The 24,166-nt window shown below is 44.6% G+C and overlaps 1 protein-coding gene across 26 annotated transcripts in view; it reads left to right on the top strand.

Annotated features, from left to right (window-relative positions):
* CAMTA1 (calmodulin binding transcription activator 1) overlaps positions 1–24,166 on the top strand; it is a 913,810-nt gene that overhangs the window by 774,047 nt on the left and 115,597 nt on the right. For all 26 annotated transcript variants that reach the window (XR_010594216.1, XR_010594211.1, XR_010594214.1 and 23 more), the window contains 2 exons: positions 11,261–11,401; positions 14,265–16,117. Coding sequence is in view for 20 of the 26 variants with exons in the window: in XM_065574895.1 (XP_065430967.1) it covers positions 11,261–11,401; positions 14,265–16,117 (1,994 nt within the window). In the remaining 6 variants the exon portion in view is untranslated. The remainder of the gene's footprint in view (positions 1–11,260; positions 11,402–14,264; positions 16,118–24,166) is intronic.

Raw genomic sequence — 24,166 nt, 5'->3', positions numbered from 1 at the left:
GATGTGCCGGGGGCTTTTTTCTTGGGAGGGATGGGGAAAAAATTTCTATAAAAAACATTTTTTTAAAGTGAAAGCTACAAAATATGTAGGGTAGCATGAAACCAGTTGAGACCTAAATGATCCTTGGCTTCTGTGTCACAGTGAAAAGGTGTATAATCCCCCTTTCAGCGCTGGCTTAGTACCTGTATGATGTGTGAACAGGAGAGGGGTACCTCACAGACTTTGGACAGTTCCAAAGTTTCTGTGCCGTGGGCTCATTTTGCGGTGCTCCTGGTAGGTGCCCAATTCCGCCTGGTGTGCCAAAGACTACAGCTACTTGGCAATACCTCCAGTGAGACAAGGGGCTAACCACACTAAGGCTATGGCGACCACCTTGAATTCACAGATAATTCAGACTCACACGAACAAGTTAAACAATAAACTTTCTATAAAGGTCTGATTAAGTAAAAGTATATAGCCAATAAGAATATTCACTGATTAAAATGACTGGAGATATTAATAATACTTTTTTATTACTAAAAGCTATGCTGGCAAGCATGCTAGATCACGTGACCACAGGTCTGCCAACGGGGAGGGGAGCAATTGCCCAAGGGCCTGGGCGATTTTAAAGGGCCTGGGGGCTTCCAGCTGCTGCTGCTGCCAATCCTTTTCCTCTCTAATGTCCCCAGTGAGCTATCACACCAACTTTATCTACTCTCAAATGCCAGCCTGGCATTCCTTGAAAAATGCCCTTGTGCTGTGTATGTCTGAGAAACAGATATGAAAGTTAACTGGCTGTCCCAGAACAGGAAGTTTTGGTCAATCGTGAAATACTAGCTAAGTAGTTAAATTTTGTTCTCTTCTTGTGAGCAAAGTGTAAGAACATTTGTTGTGTCCCTGCCAACTGAGCTTTAGCAAACCAGGTATGAAATTCTGAGCATTGAGAAAGGGACTGGCTCAATGATAACAACTTTGTCCTGATTAACGTTGATAGAAACAAGAAGTCTTAGTAAGAATTACTTTTTATTATAGGTGAGTATCCTGCAGATTGCTTAGGAGAACAATTTAAGGCCATGATCTAAGGTGCTGTTCTCTGAGCAGTTCTTGAACTTCCAGTGTTAAATGTAAAAGTTGCCATAGCAGTCAGTAAAGCTGCACAAGTCTCGGTTCCCTAACTTGCCCCCTAACTTGCCCCCTTGGGCTAGCAATAATCAGGCTTTGTCCCTTTTGACAGACGGGAAGAATGCACATCCCCCAGGGGTCCGTGCTGCTCTATGATCTAGGTTATAAGAAGCATTTCAAAGGTATGTGATGAGCACCTTTCCATTGCCTCATGCCAGTGAGACAGCAAGCACATCCTCTCTGTGCTGAACTCAGGTTTCATGCCACTCTACCACCAGCCCAGATAGTGTGGGGATGTATCAGGAGCACTGGCGGCCTGACTGGCAACACAGGTACTTCAACAAGCAGTTCCAAAAAGGTTGCAGTATGTGCTGGTGCTGCAGATTTCATGCTTGTAAGACTACAGCGATTTGCTCTTTACCTGGCATGGGCTGATCATCTTATCATAAGAATAAACGTCCTTTCCATAATAGATCACAACCAGAGCAAGGCAGAGTGCAAACGTTTGGCTTTGATGACATCCTCCTGATAGTTGGAATCCCTGGTTATGCACCAGAAGGGCACATTTAAGTAGTTTAAAAGCCAGACATTTAGGGTGTTAGGTCAGGTTTTATCAAACAGCAGAACATGTTCCAGAATGAGGATTTGGGAGCGTTCTTACCTGCAGTAAACAGAGATCTGGCCTTGTTTATTACAAACTGTCCACCTTTTTCTGGTGGCTATTTGATAAGTGCCAGCAGTGTACTCAAAACTTGTCAGTGCAAAAATAAAAATAGTCCCTTCCCTGAAGCGATTACAATTTAAAGGACAGATGGGCAGAACGCACTCTGAGAAACCCAGACAGGAGAAGACTTTAGCTATGTAATGAGAGAGGTTCCAAATCTAAATCACTTCTTTAATGTGATGTTGTGGCAGAGGGGGGATTTAGCATGGGGTTAGTATTTGGTGGCATTGTAGAAGAAGTGAGTGCTCAGGTGGGATTTGAATCAGGAAAGGGTGGGGGCCTGTGGTGAGCAAGGGGAAACCAGTAGTGCATTCAAAGGGGGTGACATAATCAGATTGAAAGGTGAAGAAGGTAATTTTAGCAGCTGGATTTTGGATGGCCCCAAGGAGAGATGTTGCTCAACGAGGCCAGAGAGGAAGAGGTTGCAGTAATCAAAAGGGGATATGATCAGTGCATGGATTAATGTTTTATCTGTCAGGACAGAAAGAAATAGGTGGGTTTTCAATCTTTTGTGGGGAGGATGTTGTAAGATTTGGGGGCAGCATGGATGTGAGGGGAGGGGACAGACGCATGAAAGACAACCGCAATGGTCTCAAACCTAGGTGTGTGCTGGGGATGGGGAGTAGGCTTGGTGGCATAGTCAACAGCAGCGAAGGAAGGTGGAAGTTGCCAGGATATAGGGTGAAACTAGGAAGCTAAATTCTGTCCCTATTTAAATTTCCTTTGGCTTCTGATCTTCCTTTTTGCCAGTTATTTGTTTCATAATTCACTTCCCTGTGCTGCTGCTGATCAAAGAAAGTCCTGACAGTGCTAATGAATGGGTAGCTATTGAATCAATACTGGAAGGTCATTTTGATTCTCTCCTTCCCCACAACAGAAAAGGCAGATGCTTGGAGGAGTGACCCCTCCCTCTTCCAGAACAGGCCTGAGGCATTTCTGCTAGCATCTCCATTTGCAATGCTTAATGATGAACTTTCCACCAGCCCCAGTTCTCTGTTTCTCAAAACACCACTCCCTTATACATCTTTAGCCACTTTGATTCCACAGGTTTCTAACATGCTGTACAGAGGCAGTGTGTCAAAAAACAGGACACTCACCACTGAAAGGACACATTTCACAACAGCACTTTTTGGAGAGAAAGGGAAGAATATTGGAGTTGTTTGCAGGATTTATTTAAATTATAAATAAGTGCAGAAGGAATCTGCACAGAAATTAGAATTAAAATACTTTGCAGCATTTATCTGCATCCTTTTTGATTTCCACATTCTGACCTTAAATGTAATCAAATATGCTTTTAAAGTGGTTTAACTTTTTAAGCCTTTAAGAAAGGGGAGGGACATGTGTTGTTTTTTTATTAACCTTTCTTTCACAATGCACTTTTTTCCCTATAGAAATCTCCTTTCCCGCTGATTCATTATGTGTCGGGAAGCCGAGCGTGACATGTTAAAAGCCATCTTGATAGTATTTGATATTCAGTACTAACAGCTCACCATCTAATAGGAGTTTTTTCTTTAAAGGGGGAGGGAGACAATCTGCATATTGGATGTGCCAAGACAGTAGGTAATTTAAATTAGGCATCCAGAAATTCTCTGCTTTCAATCTGTCACCCTTCACTGGCTTTTCATTTTATAACCTTCATAACAGAAGGGGGAGTATAAGCACCAGAAGAGTCACACCACATAGACAGAGTCTGGAGCTGGAACCTTGCTCAATCAGCAAGTGCAAAGCTAGAGATGGAACTTTTCCACTAAATGCCACCTGTCAGCAGAAGCCTGAAGCCTCATTGGCTTCTCGAACAGCTAAAGATCAGAAAATACAGCCAATGAGATCGCTGAGAAATGCAATCACAGAGACACATGTAGCCTCTTGATATGATGATGTCAGACTATGAAACTTGGATGTTTCCCAGGAAAGCTCAGTGTTTGGAGATCTCACTTGGGAATGCTACAGATATGTTCAAGATCAAAAGCTTCAGCTCCTGCCTGCTTCCTGCAGTAGATCCATGTTGTGAGTTTATTATAATGGAAGAACCTGAACTAATAGGCTACCATATGTATCCAGCTATAAAGCTGTCTCTGTTCCATAGCTTGCAGCTCACAATTTGCTTGATTCAGGCTTCAGACAAATCATTATCTATACATAAACCATGAGACATGATTCAGGTATCAGACTTTCGCCCTGTAATACCTTGCTCATCACCGGATTTAGCGGCAGTAGGGAACAACCCTGACATAGTTCTGCAAAGCAGACCTTTCTGTGGGCAATAGTATACATCCACTTCACTGCCATCACAAGGAATTGCGGGAGAAACTGAAAATATCTCACTGCAAAATAAATTTCTCAATATAACTACAGAGCAGGAACTTTTTATAATTAAATTAAATTAATGGAGATATCCCATCTCCTAGAACTGGAAGGGACCTTGAAAGGTCATAGAGTCCAGCCCCCTGCCTTCACTAGCAGGACCAAGTACTGATTTTGCCCCAGATCCCTAAGTGGCCCCCTCAAGGATTGAAGTCACAACCCTGGGTTTAGCAGGCCAATGCTCAAACCACTGAGCTATCCCTCCCCCCTAGAAAAAATCTCAGACATCGAGGCATACAAGTCTACCCATACCTTGACGATTGACTGATCAAAGGCCACTCACGGGCTCAGAGGTGTGACACCTCAAGGTGAATGACATGCTTCACGCAGAAGTCCCACAGTCAGAGGGCCTCTTGACAAGGCTGAGGATCGAGCGCCTCCTTTCCTGTTGATGTGAAACATCAAGACTGTGTTTTCCATCAAGACCAGCATGACCTTGCCTGAGAGCGGGGGAAGAAACATCTGGCAGGCCAAGCATATTGCCCTAAGTTCCCTGACGTTTACATGCATGGAGAGTTCTTCCTGGGACCAGAGATCCTGGGTCCTGAGTCTGCTGAAGTGGTTCCCCCACCCCAGGTCTGATGTGTCCAAACTAAGGTTACCGTCGGATAGGGGGCAGTGAAAGGCACCCCCTTCATTACAGAACGTGGATCTCTCCATGAAGTCAGAGAAACTAAGACAGGCAACAGAATCATGAGAACAGAGTCCAAGTGGTGCCTGCCCGGGGAGTAGATTGACGCCTGGCACATCTGAAGGCGTATGAGGCGTAGCCATGTGTACTGCCCCACATCGGTACATGCTGCCATGTGACCTAACAGCTTGAGGCACACCTGGGCAGTCGTAAGTGGGTGAGCTGTGACCCGGGCAATTAGATCGGACATAGTTCAGAACTTGGCCTCAGGAAGGTAGGACTTGGCAGAGTCAAGCACTACCCCAATAAACTCTATTCTCTGCACCAGGACCAATGTTGATTTCTGTTTGTTTATTAACAGATCCAGCACCCAAAAGGTGGCCCGAGCCACTAGCACTCCCACCCCGTCCGGCCATGGTCTTACAAAATCAAGTCCGGTTGCCTCACCTGAACCTTGACTCCCTATACGTGACTGCATGGCTGAATCCTGAGGAGCAGGCCTGCTCAAATCAGGTTCAACAAGTCTTGCTAGGTAACAGAAAACCTTCCACCAGGGCTACCTACTTGGTTAAGTGGGAACGTCTCACTTGTTGGGCTCTGAATGGAATCTTTCTCCATCTTGGTCTTCCTTGAAGTCCATCTTGGACTATCTGCTCCACCTGAAACATCAAGGTCTGGCTCTATCATCTGTTAAGGTTCACTTGGCAGCCATCTCGGTCTTCCGTCCTCCAGTACAGGACAGGTCAGTCTTCTCCCACGAGATGATGGTCAGGTTCCTCAAAGGCTTGGAAAGACTCTATCTGCAGGTTCAGAACCCAATTTCCCCTATGGGACTTAAACCTGGTCCTGTCAAAACTCATGGGGCCCCCCTTCAAGCCATTGGCATCTTGTTCCTACAGCTCCTCTCTTGGAAAGTCGCCTTGCTGGTGGTGGTCACTTTGGCCTTTGGCCAGAAGAATCTCCAAGATCAAACTCCTGACATCAGAAACCCTTTGTACGGTGTTCTTCAAGGATAAGGTCCAGCTGCACCCCCACCCAGCTTTCCTACCAAAGGTAATGTAGCAATTCCATAACAATCAGGAAATTTTTCTGCCTGTCTTCTTTCCAAAGCATCACACAGCACTGATGAGGAACATCAGCTCCATACATTAGAGGTTAGGTGGGCCCTGGCCTTCTGTATCAAGAGGACCAAGCCCTTCTGCAAGTCTGCGCAACTTTTTGTTGCAGTAGCGGAAAGGATGAAAGGACTACGAGTATCATCCCAAAGAATCTGGTCCTGCATCGAAGCTTGCTACAAACAGGCCAAGGTTCCACCGGCGGTCATTGTGACTGCTCATTCCACGAGAGCCCAGGCTTCGTCAGCAGCATTCCTCGTGCAGATACCAATCCAGGATTTCTGCAGAGCTGAAACATGGTCATCGGTTCATACCTTCATGTCCCACTACACCATCACCCAACAGTTTCAATGCCAGTTTCGGGAAAGCAATGATGCAATCAACACGTCCATGAACTCCGAGCCCACCTCCGGGGGCACTGCTTGAGAGTCACCTAGCATTGAGTGGACATGAGCAAGTACTCAAAGGAAGAAAATGGTTAATAAACTTCTGTAACTGTTGTTCTTTGAGATGTATTGCTTGTGTCCATTCCATCACACACACACACACACACTATCCCTCTGTTGGAGTTACTGGCAAGAAGGAACTGAAAGGTGCAGAGCCGGCGGCAACCTTTATACCGGCGCATGAGCAGGGGGATCCAGGGAGTGCTAGGGCTGGTCCAATGGACACTACTAAGGGGAAAAATCTCCGGCAACTCGCACACCTAGCATGGAGTGGACATGAGCAACACATCTTGAAGAACAACAGTTATGGAAGGTTAGAGTAATCATTTTTTCTGTTTAAAAAAAAAAAAGTTTTCTGGACTTGTCATTTCCCCATTTGGGGTATTTCTATTCACAGTACCAAGGTATGCCCTGGTCACCAACTTTCAAGCATTGTGCGCCTTTCTCCAGGCCTATGTTAGTGCGTGACCCACACAATAGCTGCCAGAAGTGCTTGGGAGAGCCACACATGAATGACAGGTGTCAGATTCGCAGGGAGTTCAAGCCTAGGACAAAGAAGAATAGGGAGGGTAGGCTGAAATTCCGGCTGATGGAGGCAGAGCTCAGGCCGTGGTTGGAGCCGTTCTGGTCTGACTTGGTGCTGAGTGTTTCAGCTTCCGTGAGAAGCACAACTTCAGGGTTAGCAGAATCCCGGCACCATTCTCCCTTACCTTTACTGAGGAAGAAGTACAAGGCTTCCAGACAGGCACCTGCCAGGGGAAGATATCTGCCCCCAAGTCTTGTAAGAGGATAGAGGAGTCCAGCAGAGTGCACCTGAAACCTAAGCAGTCGTCCTTCAAATGTATGCCTAAATTGGCAGTCGGCTCCAGTGCTGCAAGGAGCACCATCAGCTTCTTTGGCACCACAAGAGACCATCTTGGTGCCAGTTACCCCGGAGATGTTGTGGTGGCAAGAAACCTATTTTGCCTCTCAGTGCTGGTGTCTCTGTCCTTCCAAGAGTCCAGTCTCTTGGCACCACTGCCAGTGATTCCACCTTCGGTATTGCATTTTCCTGCTTCCTGGACAGGCGGTCTCTCAGTACCATCCAAGGAGAAGCCTGTACTCTGTATGTGTGTGTGTATGTATTCACACAACTGTGGCTCTGTTGGATAACATTGATCACTAATTTGGCTCCTGAACTGCTGAGATCAGAGTATCACTGCATTATGTGCTCTCCCAAGGTTTTGAGTACCTCTATAGTCATCCACCACCAGCCTCATTAGTTGTGACATCAGTTAATGAGAAACAGTGTTAAGGGTTCCAGCCTGTCAACCCCAGATCAAAGGATGCTAAAAAGATGGACTTATTTGGCAGAAAGATTTATTCGGCGGGGCTTTGCAGCTGCATATCACTAACCAACAGGCTCTGCTGGGCAGTATGATTTTAATTTATGGGGCTCTGTGGAAAAGTTCAGAGAGCTGTTTCCAGAGAATGCTAGACAGGAGTTCCCTTCCCTCGTTAATAAGGGCAGACTAGTCACGAGAACATCGCTGCAGGCAGGGCTGGACGCAGCCCACGCTGCACCTAGAACCATGGCTGAAACACTAAGGTGTGGCATTGAGTTTCATCAAGGTACATCTGTCTGCTATTTCACTGTTCCATCCTAAGGTGGACAGTCACTCTGTTTTGTCCAATGACATCATGTCCATAAGGTTTTTAAAGGTCTTAGTCAAATTATACTCTCAAGTGCAAGACCCCATTCTCATGTGGGATCTAAACCTAGTGTTGTCATTTGAACTGTTGGCTACCTGCTCTCGGCTGCTTCTGTCAATGAAGTTGGCTTTTCTGATGGTCATTACCTTGCACAGAAGAGTTGGGGAGCTGGGAGGATTAATGTCAGGACCTCCAGATATGATCTTTCTTTAGGACAAGGTTTGCCTGCACCCTCATCCAAAGTTCCTCCCAAAGGTGGTTTTCTCTTTCCACGTCAACCAGCCTATTTATTTGTCTGTTCTCTGCCCAAAATGACCTACAAGCATGGAGAAAGAGCCTTGGCATTTTATCCAGATAGAACCAGACACTTTTGTGAATCTTTCCAGCTGTTCATAGCAGTGGCTAATATAGTAAGAGGTCAATGAGTCTCCACCCATAGAATTTCTTCCTGGATCGCGTCCTGTATATGCATGTGCTATGATTTGGCTAATGTCACTCTGCCCATCAGAGTTACAGCTCATTCAATGAGGTCACAATCAAACTTGCTGGCCTTTCTGGCACAAGCTTCAGCTGCAGACGTGTAAAGCAGCAGCCTGGTCCTCGGTCCACAAGTTTGCCTCCCACTATGCTGTGGCTTAAGACTCCAGAGATGATGCTAAAGTGGGACAAGTTGTTCTTCAATCTTTATTGAAATAGACTCTGATCCCACATCCTTTTTTACAGCTTGTGAGTCACCACGAGTGGAATGCACATGACAATCACTGGAAGAAGAAAATCAGTTACTAAACTGTTCCGTAACTGTTGTTCTTTGAGATGTGTTGCACATGTCTGTTCCAGGACCCACTGCCTTATCTCTCTAGATCAGAGTTATGGCAAGAAGGAACAGGGAGGGCTATGGGGGGCTCCCCTCTTTATACCTGTACACAGTGGCATGCACCAGCAGAGAGAGCTTGAAGAAGTTTCTGTCGGCTGTGCTCTGGGCACACAGATACCAAGAGTAGAATGGGCATGTGCAAAACATCTTGAAGAACAACAGATACAGAAGAGGTTAGTAACAGTTATTTCTCCATGTCCACTGAAGGTAGAACAGTAAGTAATGGGATTAATCTGCAACAAGGGAGATTTGGGTTAGGTATACTTCATAACAGGGGTCGGCAACGTTCGGCACGCGGCTCGCCAGGGTAAGCTGTGGTTCGCCGTCCCGGGTCAATGGGGCGGTGAGAAGCGGCGCGGGCGAGCGATGTGCTGGCCGTGGCTTCTCACCACCTCCATTGGCCCGGGACAGCGAGCCGCGGCCAGTGGGGGCCGTGATCGGCCGAACCTGCCGCGTCAGCAGGTAAATAAAACTGGCCTGGCCCCACCAGGGTGCTTACCCTGGCGAGCCGCGTGCCGAACGTTGCTGACCCGTGCTTTATAACTAGAAGTCTAGTTGTGCACTGGAACAGGTTACCAAGGGAGGTTGTGGAATCCCTGTCACTGGAGGTTTTTTAAGAGCAGCTTAGACAAACCCTGTCAGGGATGGTGTAGGTGTACTTGGTCCTGCCTTAGTGCAGGGGGATGGGCTAGAGATGACCTCTCAAGGTCCCTTCCAGCCTGACATTTATATGATTCTATTAATTTAGTGATTCCAGGTTAAGCCTTTGGGGGCTTGAATCTGCAAGGAACCTTCTTTGCTGGAGTGTCCCAGAGTGCTCGGCACCTTAAAGGACAAGATCTAGTGCTTGAACCAAAAATTGCAGAAGCTGAATGGACAAAGTTAAGGGGGAAAGACAGTTATTCACCTTGCAGATGATCTTGCCAACATATAGGGCTTCTGAGAATCTAAAAACACATTCTAGAGCACACAAGGGACATTAAACAAAAATATATGTAGCAGAAGAAGGCATAGAGAAGTACTAGAGGAGATAAAATGAACATAACTTTTGTAAAATACCTTTCTCTAGCATATTTCACTGAAAGTAGCTTCTCATTTTGTTAGGTTGAGAAAATCTATTTTATATGAGATTCTGCACCTGAGAAATTCCAGGATGAAGCCATAATTCTAAGAGTTAGCTTCTATGTCAACAATTCAGCCCTCCCATTGGCCTGACTAGCACACTAGCCAAGGGAAGTTCATCAAAAAAGCTGCCCTCAACTTTTCTACAAATGACTTAAAATTTCCTATTGCATTAGTAAATTGATGGCTGGTGATTTTATATAAAACTATTTAACTCCACTTTCACATTATGCAATCAACCGATAATGCCGCTCTAAAGCCTGCGCAGTTATTTGAATCAAACACAGATACTGTCATCCTCCATCTTTGCAGCTTACTAGTTTCTAATAAATGTTAAATACATTGTCAGGAGAGTTCTCACCGCTATTTTTTTTTATCACTCACCTTGTTTAATGAACCCCTGCCAACAGGAAACTGAAATCCATTTCCTGCTGAAATCTTTTTTCTCCTTGGTGTGTGTTCACTGGTTTATTATTGAAAACTTGCTCATGGCATTAGGAAGAAACCATCTGTACAAATACCATGGAGTTTGCAGACAGATGAATGCAAAGAAGGTGGGTAAAATTTGCAACCTCATTCCCCGGACCAGGCCTTTGTTTGTTACACCATAGTTGTTGTTGTTGGGTAGTACACTTGTATCAGGTGTTTTAAGGTATTTAAATAAATATCTTACTAGGCAATTATCTTTGCCAGTTCTTCTGGAGCTGAATCAGTTGTGCTGTATATTCGTTTTCTCTCTCTCTCTCTCTCTCTCTCTCTCTCTCTCTCTCTCTGTGAGTAGTTAAATAGAGAGCTAGGCAGATACCACACTAGCAACTCTGGAACACTAGAGGCTCCTATAGAGATATCTGAGAGGCGGTGAGGCATTAGAGAAGTGGGCTTTAAGTCAGGGTCCCTTGGTTATATGCCTGGCTCTGCCACTAATTTTCTGTATTACCTTGGGTAAGTCACTTTTAAAAAATGGGAGTAATTATACCTAACTCACAGGCCTAATCCATGCATTGCTTGTTAAAGCACTTTGAGATCCTTGAATTGAAGTATTAATATTGTTCTTTACTATTATCCTGTAGATCTGACAGCACTGTGAAGCAGAAGAATAGCCTCACACGTGTTTTTGGAGATAGCTCTTGATGATTTGCTGCTGTGTTCTGACTAGCCTCTGATGGATGTTTTCTGCTGTTCTCTCCACAGTTCATGGCATTAAGTGGACATGCAGCAATGGGAACAGCAGTTCAGGGTTCTCTGTGGAGCAGCTTGTACAGCAGATCCTTGATAGTCACCAGACCAAACCACAGCCTCGGACGCACAATTGTCTCTGCACCGGCAACTTGGGTGAGTAGCTGATTACGGTAGAGAGCAGACAACAGGGCTAAGTCCCCTTCCAAATCAAAACTCACATGCATACCAAGAGACCCATCCGCATACAGAGATCCACTTCAATTTCTGATTTCCTATGAATGGAACTTGTGAGCCGCTGCTAAGAAACTACTGCTGATGTCTTCAAATAAGAGACAACATAGAGAAGGCTAAATGGGATCTTCACATATTTTTCTGTAGTTCAACAGGGCCGCCCTGTTTGGCAGCTGATTACGCTCTTCAAGGTGACTGCTGATCTCATTCTAGGTGTTTCCTGGAAAGGATTTTCCATGCTTCTGAATGTGGATTTGGGAGTCCTACTGTGTTACTAAATATTTCTGTCGTGTGAGAATTACCCTTTTAGCAAAGTAAAATGACCCTTTTTTGATGGAATAAAAATTATGCTAGAATAAAAACCCCACTGGGCAGCTGAGTAAAAGTCTCTGGGAAAATCCATAAATAAGATGTTATCTGCTATGAAATGCTGAACTTCTTTCTGTTTCCTTTTTATCTTCATGAGCTCTCAGATTGCAGCTTTAATCTAGGCTCAGCGTATTCTTTGTTGTTACGTAACCATTAAAAATATTTTGCCACAAATTTTGAGATACAGTTAGACCAGGAGTAACTGATGAAGCCTCAAACGTAATAAAGATGCAACATGGGGTTTTGAAAAATATGGAGACTGTAACATGCGAGCTCCCAGAATTCATCAGTGCCCTCTACGGACGGCTTCCTCTAGAAAGCATGTTGTGTCCTGCAGCTCGCTCAAATTGTGTTACTCACATTTCTGGGCACTATAAGCCTTACAGTGCACTGTGTGCCCATAGGGCATTTCAGGTGGTTAATTACAAGATAACAAAGAGTGAAAATAGTCCTCGGGTTTTTTTAGTGTTGATGGAAATAGTGAATGAAAATTCCTTCCTGTTGAGAAGAGTTCTGCTTGACTGAGATTGCCTGAAACAGCTAGGAAAGGTACATCTTCTCTCGTGTTAGCGCTTTATAATAAGAAGTGAGAATCTGAGTGATTCACTTTTCCAACTCATCTACCTCATCCCTACCCCTTTTTGCTATTTTGGTCAAGTAAAATGTACAATAAATTAATTAGTCCTTAGAGAATTTGTCAAAGAAAAATACTGTCTGTGCTTCAGGTTTTTCCCTCCCAGTCTTCTTATACAATCAAGATTTAAGTAAGACTGATGACCTCTGAAATACCTAGGTTTGGATTAAAATTCAACCCCTAAGGATCAGCACTTGATCCAGGCTTGCAGATCTGAACATGAATTCTTTTATTCTTCCCTTTGATGTTTTGTCTTATGCTAAGTCTACTGCTTGCTTTGTAACGTAACAGTATCACTTTGCTTTACAGCAGCCTGCATCCTGACACACGCATCCCCAACTTATTACAGTCCCACTCAAAGATTGCAACTTGGAAGCCTCTCTCTAGTTCTTGTTCAGCTCCGTTCCTAAGAGAATGGAGAGATTTACTATTACATTTAGTTTCAAAAGATTTGTCCTGAACTACTTTAGGTGACCTGATTCAGATCTTGCACATATAATAGAGAAGTTTCCCTTCAAGGGCAAGGAACAAAAAGATTTAGCAAATTATAGCAGCTACACAGCCACTTTATGATACCCAGAAGAAGGAAGTTGTAATTGTAGCCATTAGCTATGAGGAGAAGGTTTCTTTACCCATTAGGTCATTATACTGTACAATAATTAAGGTTCTTACCTCATTCTGGGAAAACTGAATCAATTAGAGGAAGAAATATCAAAAATTCATGGGGCTTTCTTCTCAGAAAAAGCAGTCCCAGTGCCAGATTTTGTGGTGAAAAGACAGTCACCGAAAGAATCGTTTACTCCAGCCAGCTTAATTTTGCAGCTTCCGGAAACAAGCGATACTCATCCCATGACAGGCAAATAAAGGCATGACTGGGCTAACCTCCTATCCAGAATTGCTTTCTGGAGACCTTTCCTCACTGGTTTTTCATCCTGTCTGGTACTAATCACCAGTGTACAAAACCTTTCAAGCTCCAAAATGTTTTAGCTGTCAGCCTGTTAACTGAATGCAACTGATATGAAGAGCTACATATTACAGTACTTCTGGGAGGGGAAAGCTTTCTCTGTTCTAATTTACTTCCTCTTTAATAATTTGGCCAACAACTGTAATTGGACAAGATAATAAGAAAAATAACATAGATGACTGGATGATGTAGGGAAGGGAAGTGGGATATGGAGTCTTTCAGCTCTAGATCATCATTTGGAACTCAATCCACATGAGCAGATACCAAGCCATCTGACAGCTGGCCTGTGTGAAATGAGTATGTGTTGCTTGTGTTGGAGGGGGGTTTAGGAGTCTTTTCCTAGTTCCTAATGGAATGTGGCCCACATCACACCAATCCATCACCACAGCTGTGGCAGTAATAGAGGCCGGTCTCAACAGTCCCAACAGGGAGACTTGAGCACATACTGAACAGTGGACTGAGCCCGAGAGTGGGCGTAGAGCCTGAACTCTCCATTTCGAGAGGGGGTCTGATCAGGTTGGGGTGGTGCTGGCAGTGTGTGCTGTGTGCTTTCAGAAGGAAGGGGAAGGTGGTGTGGCTTGCTATCATTGCACATAGTGTGTGTGTTCATGGATGTAAAAGGAAGTTCAGCTTTCAGAGCTGTCAATCTGACACTGGTAAGAAATTAACGTTATTTAAAATCGGTCTCTCTCACACTCCCATTCATACACACACTCTCAAGTACAGTTATCCCATGCCATAAATGGAAAATAGCACAATTAATGTTATCTTCATTGATTAGTTCATTAATTACACACGTTGTTTGTGTTTTGGAACAGGAGCAGGTAGCAGTGTGCATCACAAGTGTAACAGTGCCAAACATCGCATCATATCACCAAAGGTCGAACCAAGGACAGGTGGGTACAGCACTCACTCAGAGGTACAAAATAATGATGTCTCTGAAGGCAAGAATGAGCACAGTCATGGCAAGACCTCCAGCCGGGAGAAGAGGAATGGCAAAGTGGCAAAACCTGTGTTGCTCCATCAAAACAGTACTGAGGTCTCTTCCACCAATCAGGTGGAAGTTCCTGACACTACCCAGAATTCTCCTGTGTCCATCAGCAGTGGATTAAATAGCGACCCTGATATGGCTGATAGCCCAGTAGTCACTGGTGTCTCCAGCATGGCTGTTGCCTCGGTGATGGGAAGTTTATCGCAAAGTGCCACAGTATTTATGTCAGAAGTCACCAGTGAAGCCGTGTATACCATGTCACCCACCACTGGCCCAAATCAACACCTCCTATCCTCAGATGCCGCTGCTCAAGGACTGGTACTGGCTGTGAGCTCAGATGGCCACAAGTTTGCTTTTCCTACACCAGGCAGTTCAGAGAGCTTGTCTATGTTGCCCACCAATGTCTCTGACGAGCTTGTGCTCTCTACAACTCTGGATGGTAGCAGAAAAATTCCAGAAACCACTATGAATTTTGACCCAGACTGTTTTCTTAATAATCCCAAGCAGGGACAGACTTATGGTGGAGGAGGCCTAAAAGGAGACAGCATTAGTACCAACATAAGACAGTCGCCCACAACAGAACGTGGGTTCAATTTCAGTGCAGCCCTAACTAAAGAGATTAAAACTGAGGACACTTCTTTTGAACAACAGATGTCCAAAGAAGCGTTTTCCTCCACTTCTGCATCTAATTCTCTCACCCTTACTACAGGGTCAGGTCTGCTTCCATCTGGAGGTGGACTGAGCCCAAGTACCACCTTGGAGCAAATGGACTTCAGTGCCATTGACTCCAACAAGGACTATTCTTCCAGTTTCAACCAGACAGTCCAGAGTCCTCATGTTCACCAGACCCCTTCCCCTAGCTTCTTTCTGCAGGATGCCAGCAAACCTCTTCCTCTTGAACAAAACACCCATAACAACTTGAATGACACAAGTGGCTCTTTTGTGAACACTTTAGGAATCCCCAATGTGAAAACAGAATCCTCCCAAACAACCTCTAATTGCAATGGCACAGTGGAAACTAGAATAGAGTCCACCTCTTCTCTCCAGCTCATGCAGTTCCAAGCAAACTTCCAGGCTATGACTGCAGAAGCTGAAGTTCCCATGGAGACCTCCCAGCAGGCAGAAGGGAATGAAAATCTTCTTAAATCAGGGGATCTTCAAGCCTGTAACACAGAGCACTACATGCAGCCCGAGGCCAATGGTGGTATCAGGAATGGGAATAATCTCCCTATTCTCCAAGGAAATATGGTGCAAGGACTCTACCCAGTGGCCCATCCCAGCTTAAACAACTCCTCCAACATGGAGCTTAATTTGGACCATTTTGACATCTCCTTCAGCAACCAGTTTTCAGATCTTATTAATGATTTCATATCAGTAGAAGGTGGAAGTAATGCCATCTATGGGCACCAGCTGGTGTCCGGTGACAGCGCCGGGCTATCTCAGCCTGAAGATGGCAACAGAGCAACCTACAACCAGGCTGAAATGTGCATCCCTTGCTGCAGCCCTCAGCAAGCCAGCATGCAGCTCAGCAGTGCCGAGAATGGAGCCAGCACCATGGCCTACATGCATGTTGCTGAGGTGGTCTCAGCAGCCGCAGCACAAGGCACCTTGGGGATGTTGCAGCAGAGTGGGCGCTTGTTCATGGTGACAGATTACTCACCAGAGTGGTCTTACCCTGAGGTAAGCTTCCAGCTTTTATTCATTAACAGTTACTCACCCATCTTCAATTCCTTAGTTAATAAAGGCTCCAGGAATCTTCTTGTTTAAACTTTGACAAGGCTTTTAAATATCTCCTCTTAGAAATAAGAGCATTTGAGGTCATTTTCATGTCTGAGTGATCTTTTTATTAAGCACCTCATTACCCTGACAAGGCTTCTTTCCTCACTTACGAAGCATCAGAACAGAAATGTTTTGTTTCACTATAAAGCAAAGTATCTCCAATGTGATGCCTTCCCAGCGTTGCCTAGTTTATTTAGAAAAGTTGTGCATACAGCACATTGAGCCTGACACTTAAATCTGCACTTGGTTTTAATGTTGCCAGTAGCTAAATATCTGGCCAGGAGTTCCTTTATTAGGTTCAGTACTTAACTTGGTTCCATACCTTATACCAGTGGTTTCCCAAACTTGTTCCGCCGCTTGTGCTGGGAAATCCCCTGGTGGGCCAGGTCAGTTTGTGTACCTGCCGCGTCAGCAGGTTCGGCCGATCATGGCTCCCAGTAGCTGCGGTTTGCTGCTCCAGGCCACAAGCAGCGGAACAAGTTTTGGAATCACTGCCTTATACAGATACAATCACTTGCACCACAGATTGGAAACGCCAGCACACAAATTCCTGTTTACATGAAAAACCTTACTGTTGGATGAAAAATATTCAGCCTTGACCATTGTAATGAATAGACATGATCAGACTGGGTCAGGTGTAAAGAGAAATTGTCCTTTAGTAGTTTCTGAAGCCTAGACTTAGAAAATTTTCTTATGGGCTCATTATTGGGATAAATGCAGCAGTTCAAGAAAAAAATCAGCTGTGCTGTAATTGTTCAGAACTCTCTGGTGAATTGTATGTCAGTTATTGCATGTCCATTGTTTCTGTGATCTAAAACCACTAGAGTGCATCTAGACTCTGAAATCTCTTGATATGGAATTGTGAGTGGGCAGGAGGGAACACATCTGGGGTGAGGAGCAGAGTAGTTTACCTAGCTTTCAGTAAAATGACCATCTGATGACTCCAAGACAAAACTGTTAAGGGAACAGGTAATGGATTACTTTCCTAAAGCCTTAGAATCGCACCTGTTGGGTAAGAAGGGATTCAGTGTAATACAACAGCATTCATCCTTCAGAGAAGGAGGAGCTTTATGATTGCAGACGGTGCGAGTGGTCAGTCAACATTAAATAGATGGCTACTTTGGGGAACTGTCACATTCCATTCAGTCACACTTCTTAACCTGCCAGTTCCCATCCTGAGAACAGCCGATAGTGCAGTCCAGCTACAGGTCAGTGTACAGCTTACATGCATAATACAAATATAATCAATCACTTATTACAGTTCAGCCCTAATGCTGTACAGTACATCACAAATGTTGCTAGGGAAATCTGGAACTTTCTAGAATAGGAGATGGATGCCTGTCAAGGCCTGAGGCCACGCTTCAGTCAGTGGGGGTTTGGAATAACTCTGCTTCTGGGATAAACTAATCAGCGATTGGTCATTGATTACCTACCATGTTCTGTTAGTGGTAATTTACCATCAACCGGTCCCCAGAGAGAGATTGGAAATCCAGCATGTTTGTATCAGGATGTTGGGGGTTTTTTTCTCTGAGAATCATCCCTCGTAGCGTGATAAAAAGCTGATGTGGCTGGGCCTGTGGTGAATATTACTGGTATTTAAAAAAAAACTGGTTATTTATTGGTTTAATACTGTACAAAAGCACAATAACATGTTGTGTAGCAACTAAACCCCTCTGAAAATCAATGCCAATAAATAAAAGCATCTGTCCTTTTGTTTATCTTTAACCAACAGGTAAATAGCTCAGCTTCCAAGGGAAGTGTTTCCTTTCCACGCTAACCAAACAGTAACAGAGTTTTAGCCCCCTATTTGTGGGGCAGGCCTGGCAGACAGGTCCAAAAATACAATTGTCCCTCCCTTGTAAGCACCATCATCATGTTCCCATTGTGGTGAGAGCTGCCAACTGTGCATTTGACCAAAATAGAATCTGGGTTCTTCACAAATGAAGGGGACCAGTGTGAATGGAGCCTGCCTTGCACAGGAGAGACGAGGGGTAGGTTGGAGATGCCAAGCTGTGGTGCAGGCAGGAGCAAGAGGCAAGGCCCATGCAGATATGCCAGAGGTAAGTGTTTCCGAGAGTCAGCAGTGCTACCTAGTGTAGTGAGACCTACACCTGCACAGCTCACCTGCCTTAGCTTCATGAACATTTATTAATCCTGAAGAGCCCAATGATCCTTAGCCATAAACTTTAGTGGCGGACAGGGGGGCTACCTGAAACTCTGAGCCTGCTGGGAGAATTATTCTACCTTGTTCAAAAGACTCTCTTGTAATATATTTCAGGGTAGCAGCCGTGTTAGTCTGTATCCTCAAAAAGAACAGGAGTACTTGTGGCACCTTAGAGACTAACAAATTTATTAGAGCATAAGCTTTCGTGGGCTACAACCCACTTCTTCGGATGCAGATTTAATATATTGTTGCTTCTTTTCTGAATCTTCATTTTCTTTTTGTTATTTCCTTTGATGTTAGGCTTGTTTTTTGGCTCTGAACTGGCCCCTTTCTTTCATTTTGATTTCATTCTCTTTGTTTGTCTTTGACTTGATTTCCCCATTCTTTAGCTCAGAACTGACCTGAAGAGCCAATTAGCCATTCAGAATATCTTGACAAAAGGGACCAAACAGACTGTTCTCTTCTGCACCTTTGGATTTGTCAATAGTGTTACTATTCATCTCATTGTGGACCCCAGTTTGGACCATATGAGGTTCTTGGTCTATGGAAAGGAAGATCATTCTCGTTGACTTCTGCAGCAACCGCCTGCAAAGCTGTCTGATGAGCTGGGACTTTTAGATGCAGAGTGTAACCGCTGTTTTTGCTGGTAGTCTCCAGTTTGCATTCCCCAATGATCGAACTTTGTTTTCATCTGCCACAAGTTCCATGCTGTTGGAGGCTGTCAGATCTTTTACATTTACTGCTGAATCCATTGCTATGATTACAGTTTTCAGGGAGCTGCTCCTCCTAGCACCTGGTGGCAGAGGAGGAACTTTGTTCTCAGCACGACAATGACCAGACATTGGCAGCTCTGTCACTGTATCTAGTGTGGGCCTTTTCTTTTTCCACAGTTTTGTTTTCTATAGAGGAATTTCATTCATTCTTTCTTTTTCTCTTGCTGTCACCAGGTTCTGTTCTCTCGATGGAAGTGAGAACAAGGGGGAAGTAGCTTCTGGCACTGTCATGTTGTGCCAGGCAGGAGCAGGGCACACACAGAGGCCCATGTGGCCACACCACACAGGAAAGTGCTTCAGGAATAAACCCAGAGTGAGCAATAGTCAGAACAACTGCCAAGCATAGTAGATCTACAAGCCTAACTCTAAGGGTATGTCTACATTGCAGTGTAAGCCCAGGTTAGGAGAACTCGAGTTTGCAGACCTCAGGTTTGTTAACCTAGGGCTTGAGCATCGCATCTATATTAATTTGTAACACCAGGTTAGGAATTGTTGAACTCTGGGTCAACCTGGCGCTCCAGCATTATACAGGCCTGAGTCTGACCATCCATATCCCAGACTGTCCTTGTGCCCTTCCAAAATGTGGCCACTCAAACCTTTTGTTTTCAAGTGCAGTGTGGGAAAAATTGACAGCCCAGAGGACAAATAAAGGCACTCCGTGGGATTGTGGAATACTTTTGGTGGACTCCCAGAGCACGAGTCCAGTGAGACTGTGTTTACACTGCGAACCAATAGGGCTTGAACCCTGGGTTCCAGCTTGACTCAGGATCGGACCCTCCACCCCGTGGGGTCCTGGGGCCCTGGGTCCAAGCCCTGGTTTGTGTGTAGGTGGAAGGACGGTTAGGCTTGAGCCTGAGCTAACACCGAATAGTAGAGACATATCCTAAGTGCTGCCCGCTACCCCTGCACAGGCAGTCGGAACAATCCCGGTCTTGTGCTCCCTGTGTCCTGTCCTGGCAACAGCACTAGTAACCATCTAACAGGACGCTGCAACCTTTCAAAGGGATATGTTGTATCAGTGCTCAGGCACAGTATCTCTAGGAGCTCTCACCGAGGAGGTGCAACCCTCAGCACTGTACCAAGGACTCATAATATACATGAATAACATTGAAATCCTTCTCAGACCATTCTCCACATTGCATGTTCTGAGACTTTCCTCCATTCTTTCAGCTCAAGTCCTTCATGCCCTGATCTATGTGTCCCCCTGCTTTTCATTTTTTCCCAGTAGGATTTCTGTGGATTTCACATCTCAGAATGTACATTGTTCACTTTTGTCTGAGCTGGAGAAGGGCCAACATTCTTCTCTGCACCTGCTCTCCATACTGGCAGACCGACTCTTCTCTCGGCTTATGTAGAGGGCCTAAAAGCTCAGAAAACTGATCTCTCTTTCGTTGCAAATCCTTTTTTTATTCTGCTGTCATGGAAACCTTTTTGTTATCTAATTGATTCACTAAACCATCAGTCATCTCTCTTCCTCTCACAGAATTTGGTGTTATTTTCCTTTGAATGATCCTCTAGGTCTGATTATTCTATGGCCAGAATCACTGGGGACCAGTTTTCAAATATAATATTGGGTCCAGGATTTCTTCTTAATTGGGTAGATCCAAAGCTGGAGTCTATGGTCACAAATCTTGATTCCCAAGCAGCTCAAAGCACCACCTCAGATGTTCATTTTCTTTACTGATATACAATATTTGTTATATACAACTGCTGAGATATGGAGAGAATTTTTTTCTTGCATTTGTACCGCTGGGAACAGGCATCAAATTGCTATTCTATTGCTCCTGTGCTGCTTTTCTTGTGTTCCAGATTTGTAGGGATTCCGCAGAGTTCACCTTCTGCACTAATTCTAGCACAAAGCTGTCAAGAACCTCTCTTTCTGCTGTTTCTGAGGACATTCGGAAAGACCCGAAGCCAGAATTTGTGTTAGTTCATGTAACCATGGTGGCACTATTCTCCTAAGAAAGCCTTGTTGGGTTTTCTTCGTTTTAGGCAGGTTTTACTGAGGGTCACACAGACAGGTGTGCTGTGTGATCTTGGCAGTGGGCCCAGACCACCATCCCATTTAACAAAGAACTGCTCAGAAGTGCATCTTAATGCTGTCCTTTCTGGTGAACTTTACGTTTTTGCTTTCTGGTGTTCTGGCTGCCATAATCACATCATAAAAATATTATGTACTGTGCACTTCACATTTATCAGCAACCCATTAGCAAGTTTTCATTGTGAACTAATCAAAGAGTGAGAAAAGCCATAAAATTAACTTTCTGCATCTGCAAAACATACTCTGCGTTGGTGCTTCAGGATCCTAGGAATCTAGGATTGTTGGGTTCATCACAATAATCATTTTTGTTTTGTTTTACCATTCAGTTTGCAATTAATATTTGCTTGGAAATGAGTTTCCACAGACACTGAAATGACTGTGCTTCAATGTGTGTGGTAGGATTTGCCTTGTTTGGATTCTCAGTGGAGCTGGAAGAGTTGTCAAGGTGAAAATCATTTTTCCCTGAACACAAATTGCCTGCAACAAGTTTTGATAATAAATGTTTCTATTGGCATAATTCAATAGAAAAAATGCTTTGCTGTCAGAGCCCTTGCTTCATAGCTTCAATGAGATTAGTCACCCATGAAAGGAACTCTTTAAACATCGGGAAAACTCAAACCCTAATGCTAATAAAAAGTGTAAACAAATACCTTTTTTTTTCTTATGGCCTGTGTGTCCCTCCTGGGGATTTGATGATCCATCTTGTTCTTCCCTTGTTATTCCTCAATTCCTCTTTCACAGGTGCCTTCTTCCAAAGCCCTCTGAAGTTGGGGAAAGACTCCCACTGATTTCCATGGGTTTAGATTGAGGCCTCAGGGAGGAAGTATTGAGATATCACTGGCAAGCGTATCAATCTCAGGCTGTTTGATGGGGATATTATTACAGTCACAGAAACCCCCCACATTCTTCTTTCCTTTTTCTACTGTCATTGTTTGTTTTAAACATATGATTCTCCTGTAGTTACCAACAGCCCAGCAGTAACAATGAAGAGTCGTGTAGAAAACATATTGCAAAGTTCAGTTCAGGTGGATTAATTGTAAATAAATGGACCAGTTACATTATTTTAGCTGAGTTAAAAATCCTCCAAAGTCTCTTTCTGTCAATCCAAACATATGTACAGGAGCTCCTAGCATCTCAGTCACTCTTTGGTGTGTTCAGAAGTGACATGTCTAGAGTTGGTTTGGCCTGTTATCCAAATATTTGGGGGGGAAAGCTCAGAACATGAGAGTCAGGGAAACCCCCAGAGTGGACTGCGCAGATGCTTTCTGTTTAGACTGGCAGCAGGGCCCAGCAGAGATGCTTCTGAGCTCTTTAGCCAGACCCATCAGTGTAGGCCAAGAGCTATGGAAAGGGCTGAACTCATCTGAACCAGAAGAAAGGTCCTAGGTCAAGTCAGGCTCACTTGATCATCTCTGAATATGAATTCATATTATTGCCAGTGCTTAATTTGTGCTGGAGCCCCGGCACCTCTAGCTTGGCAGTTAATAGCCCTAGCACCTCTGGACTTGCCGCATCAGTTATGAAAGTAAAAAAAACCTGATTGAGCCCCAGCACCTCTTTCATTAAAAATTAAGCCCTGGTTATTAAGGTACTCTCCTTACCTGCAATTTTTTTGTGAGCTCTGTTAAGAATGAAGCCAGAGCATCTATCATTCTGCTGGGCAGCTGGAAGAACACGCAAAGTTGCTGATTGAAACAATCCCTCCTTTGAACAGCACTTAGAGAGGGAAAACGTAGGGGACTTAACAACATAGAGGACATGTAAACAGGGTCTCAGGATAGACAGGGATGATGGCGCCTTGTTTGTGCCCTAAGCGTCTCTGATGATGCAGCGTGAGCCCATCACCACTCTGTTATAAAATGCTCTTTTGCTGTAATTAATTTAAGAAAATCAAAAAACTTCTGACATGAAAAGCCATTTAGATCTTAGCAGCCACCAGCCAGCTGCACCAGTGGGTAAGATGCATCGCTCTGGTAGTTCAAAGGACCCTAGGGAACCCTCCTCCACTGTAAATGCTGTCTGTTCTGTCCATGCTGAAAAGGGAAATTGTGAAGCAAAGGCGATGGTAGGTGTTCTCATTTACCCAGAATGCCCTTCCAGCTATCAGCTGTATCCCAGCAGTGCCAGTGTCTGGGCTCTGGATTCAAAACTGAAAGAGCTGGCTACGCTTGTGGACAAACAGAATCCCCTCTCCCTGCTGAGCTAGATGGCCACTCACCCTGTGTCATGCTGTGTCATATGTAACCTCGATTGTAAGCTCCTTGGGGAGGGACTATGCCTTATTCTCTCAGTAAAGTGCGTTCTACAGTTGTGGTGCTGAATACAAATACTACACTTTGACCACAGCTCAAAGAGCCAGGAAGCGAGGTAACTGAGCACCTTTCAACCATCTTAGAGAGTCTCTTCTGCAGTTTGCCACTGGAGGGCAGCACAGGAACAGCTAAATAAAGCTGTATCTCCTTGGAAAACAAAAGCAACCATACCTATGCATCTGATTACTAAAGAGCTCTTCTGATTTTTACAGGAGGCTGTTCCTTGTCCCTGCCTCAGTGTGAGAAGGATACAGATACTCCCAGTTTCTGTTCATCAGAACCCAAAGAATCTGAAGGGAATCTCTCTTTAAAAATATAGTCTAATGCTGAGGAAGGACTTGGGGATTTTTTATAGAGGGTCATTGACCCCTGGCTCAAGCAGCAGGCTCCCGTACACGTTCTGCCCCCAAAATGCAAGGTCTCTATAGACCCTTCTCTAATAGAACACAGGTAATGCTGTGCTCCATGCTGCTACCTTAAGCCTAAAGCTGAAGTGGATGGAACTTTGTTGCTCTGTATTTGCCAGCTGTTTTAAAAACTAAGCGGAGTTAGGACAGGCTGGTGCCTGAATGGGAGACTTCTAAAGGAAAAGAGAGTTTATTACACAAAAGATGTGTGTTCTACAGACTTGCATAGAAGCTTCAGCCTTCAGCTATGAGT

This window comes from Chrysemys picta, chromosome 21 (assembly GCF_011386835.1).
Source record: "Chrysemys picta bellii isolate R12L10 chromosome 21, ASM1138683v2, whole genome shotgun sequence".
Taxonomy (NCBI): Eukaryota; Metazoa; Chordata; order Testudines; family Emydidae; genus Chrysemys; species Chrysemys picta.
Note: the sequence above shows the minus strand (reverse complement) of the source record. Positions and strands in the feature narration are given on the sequence as shown.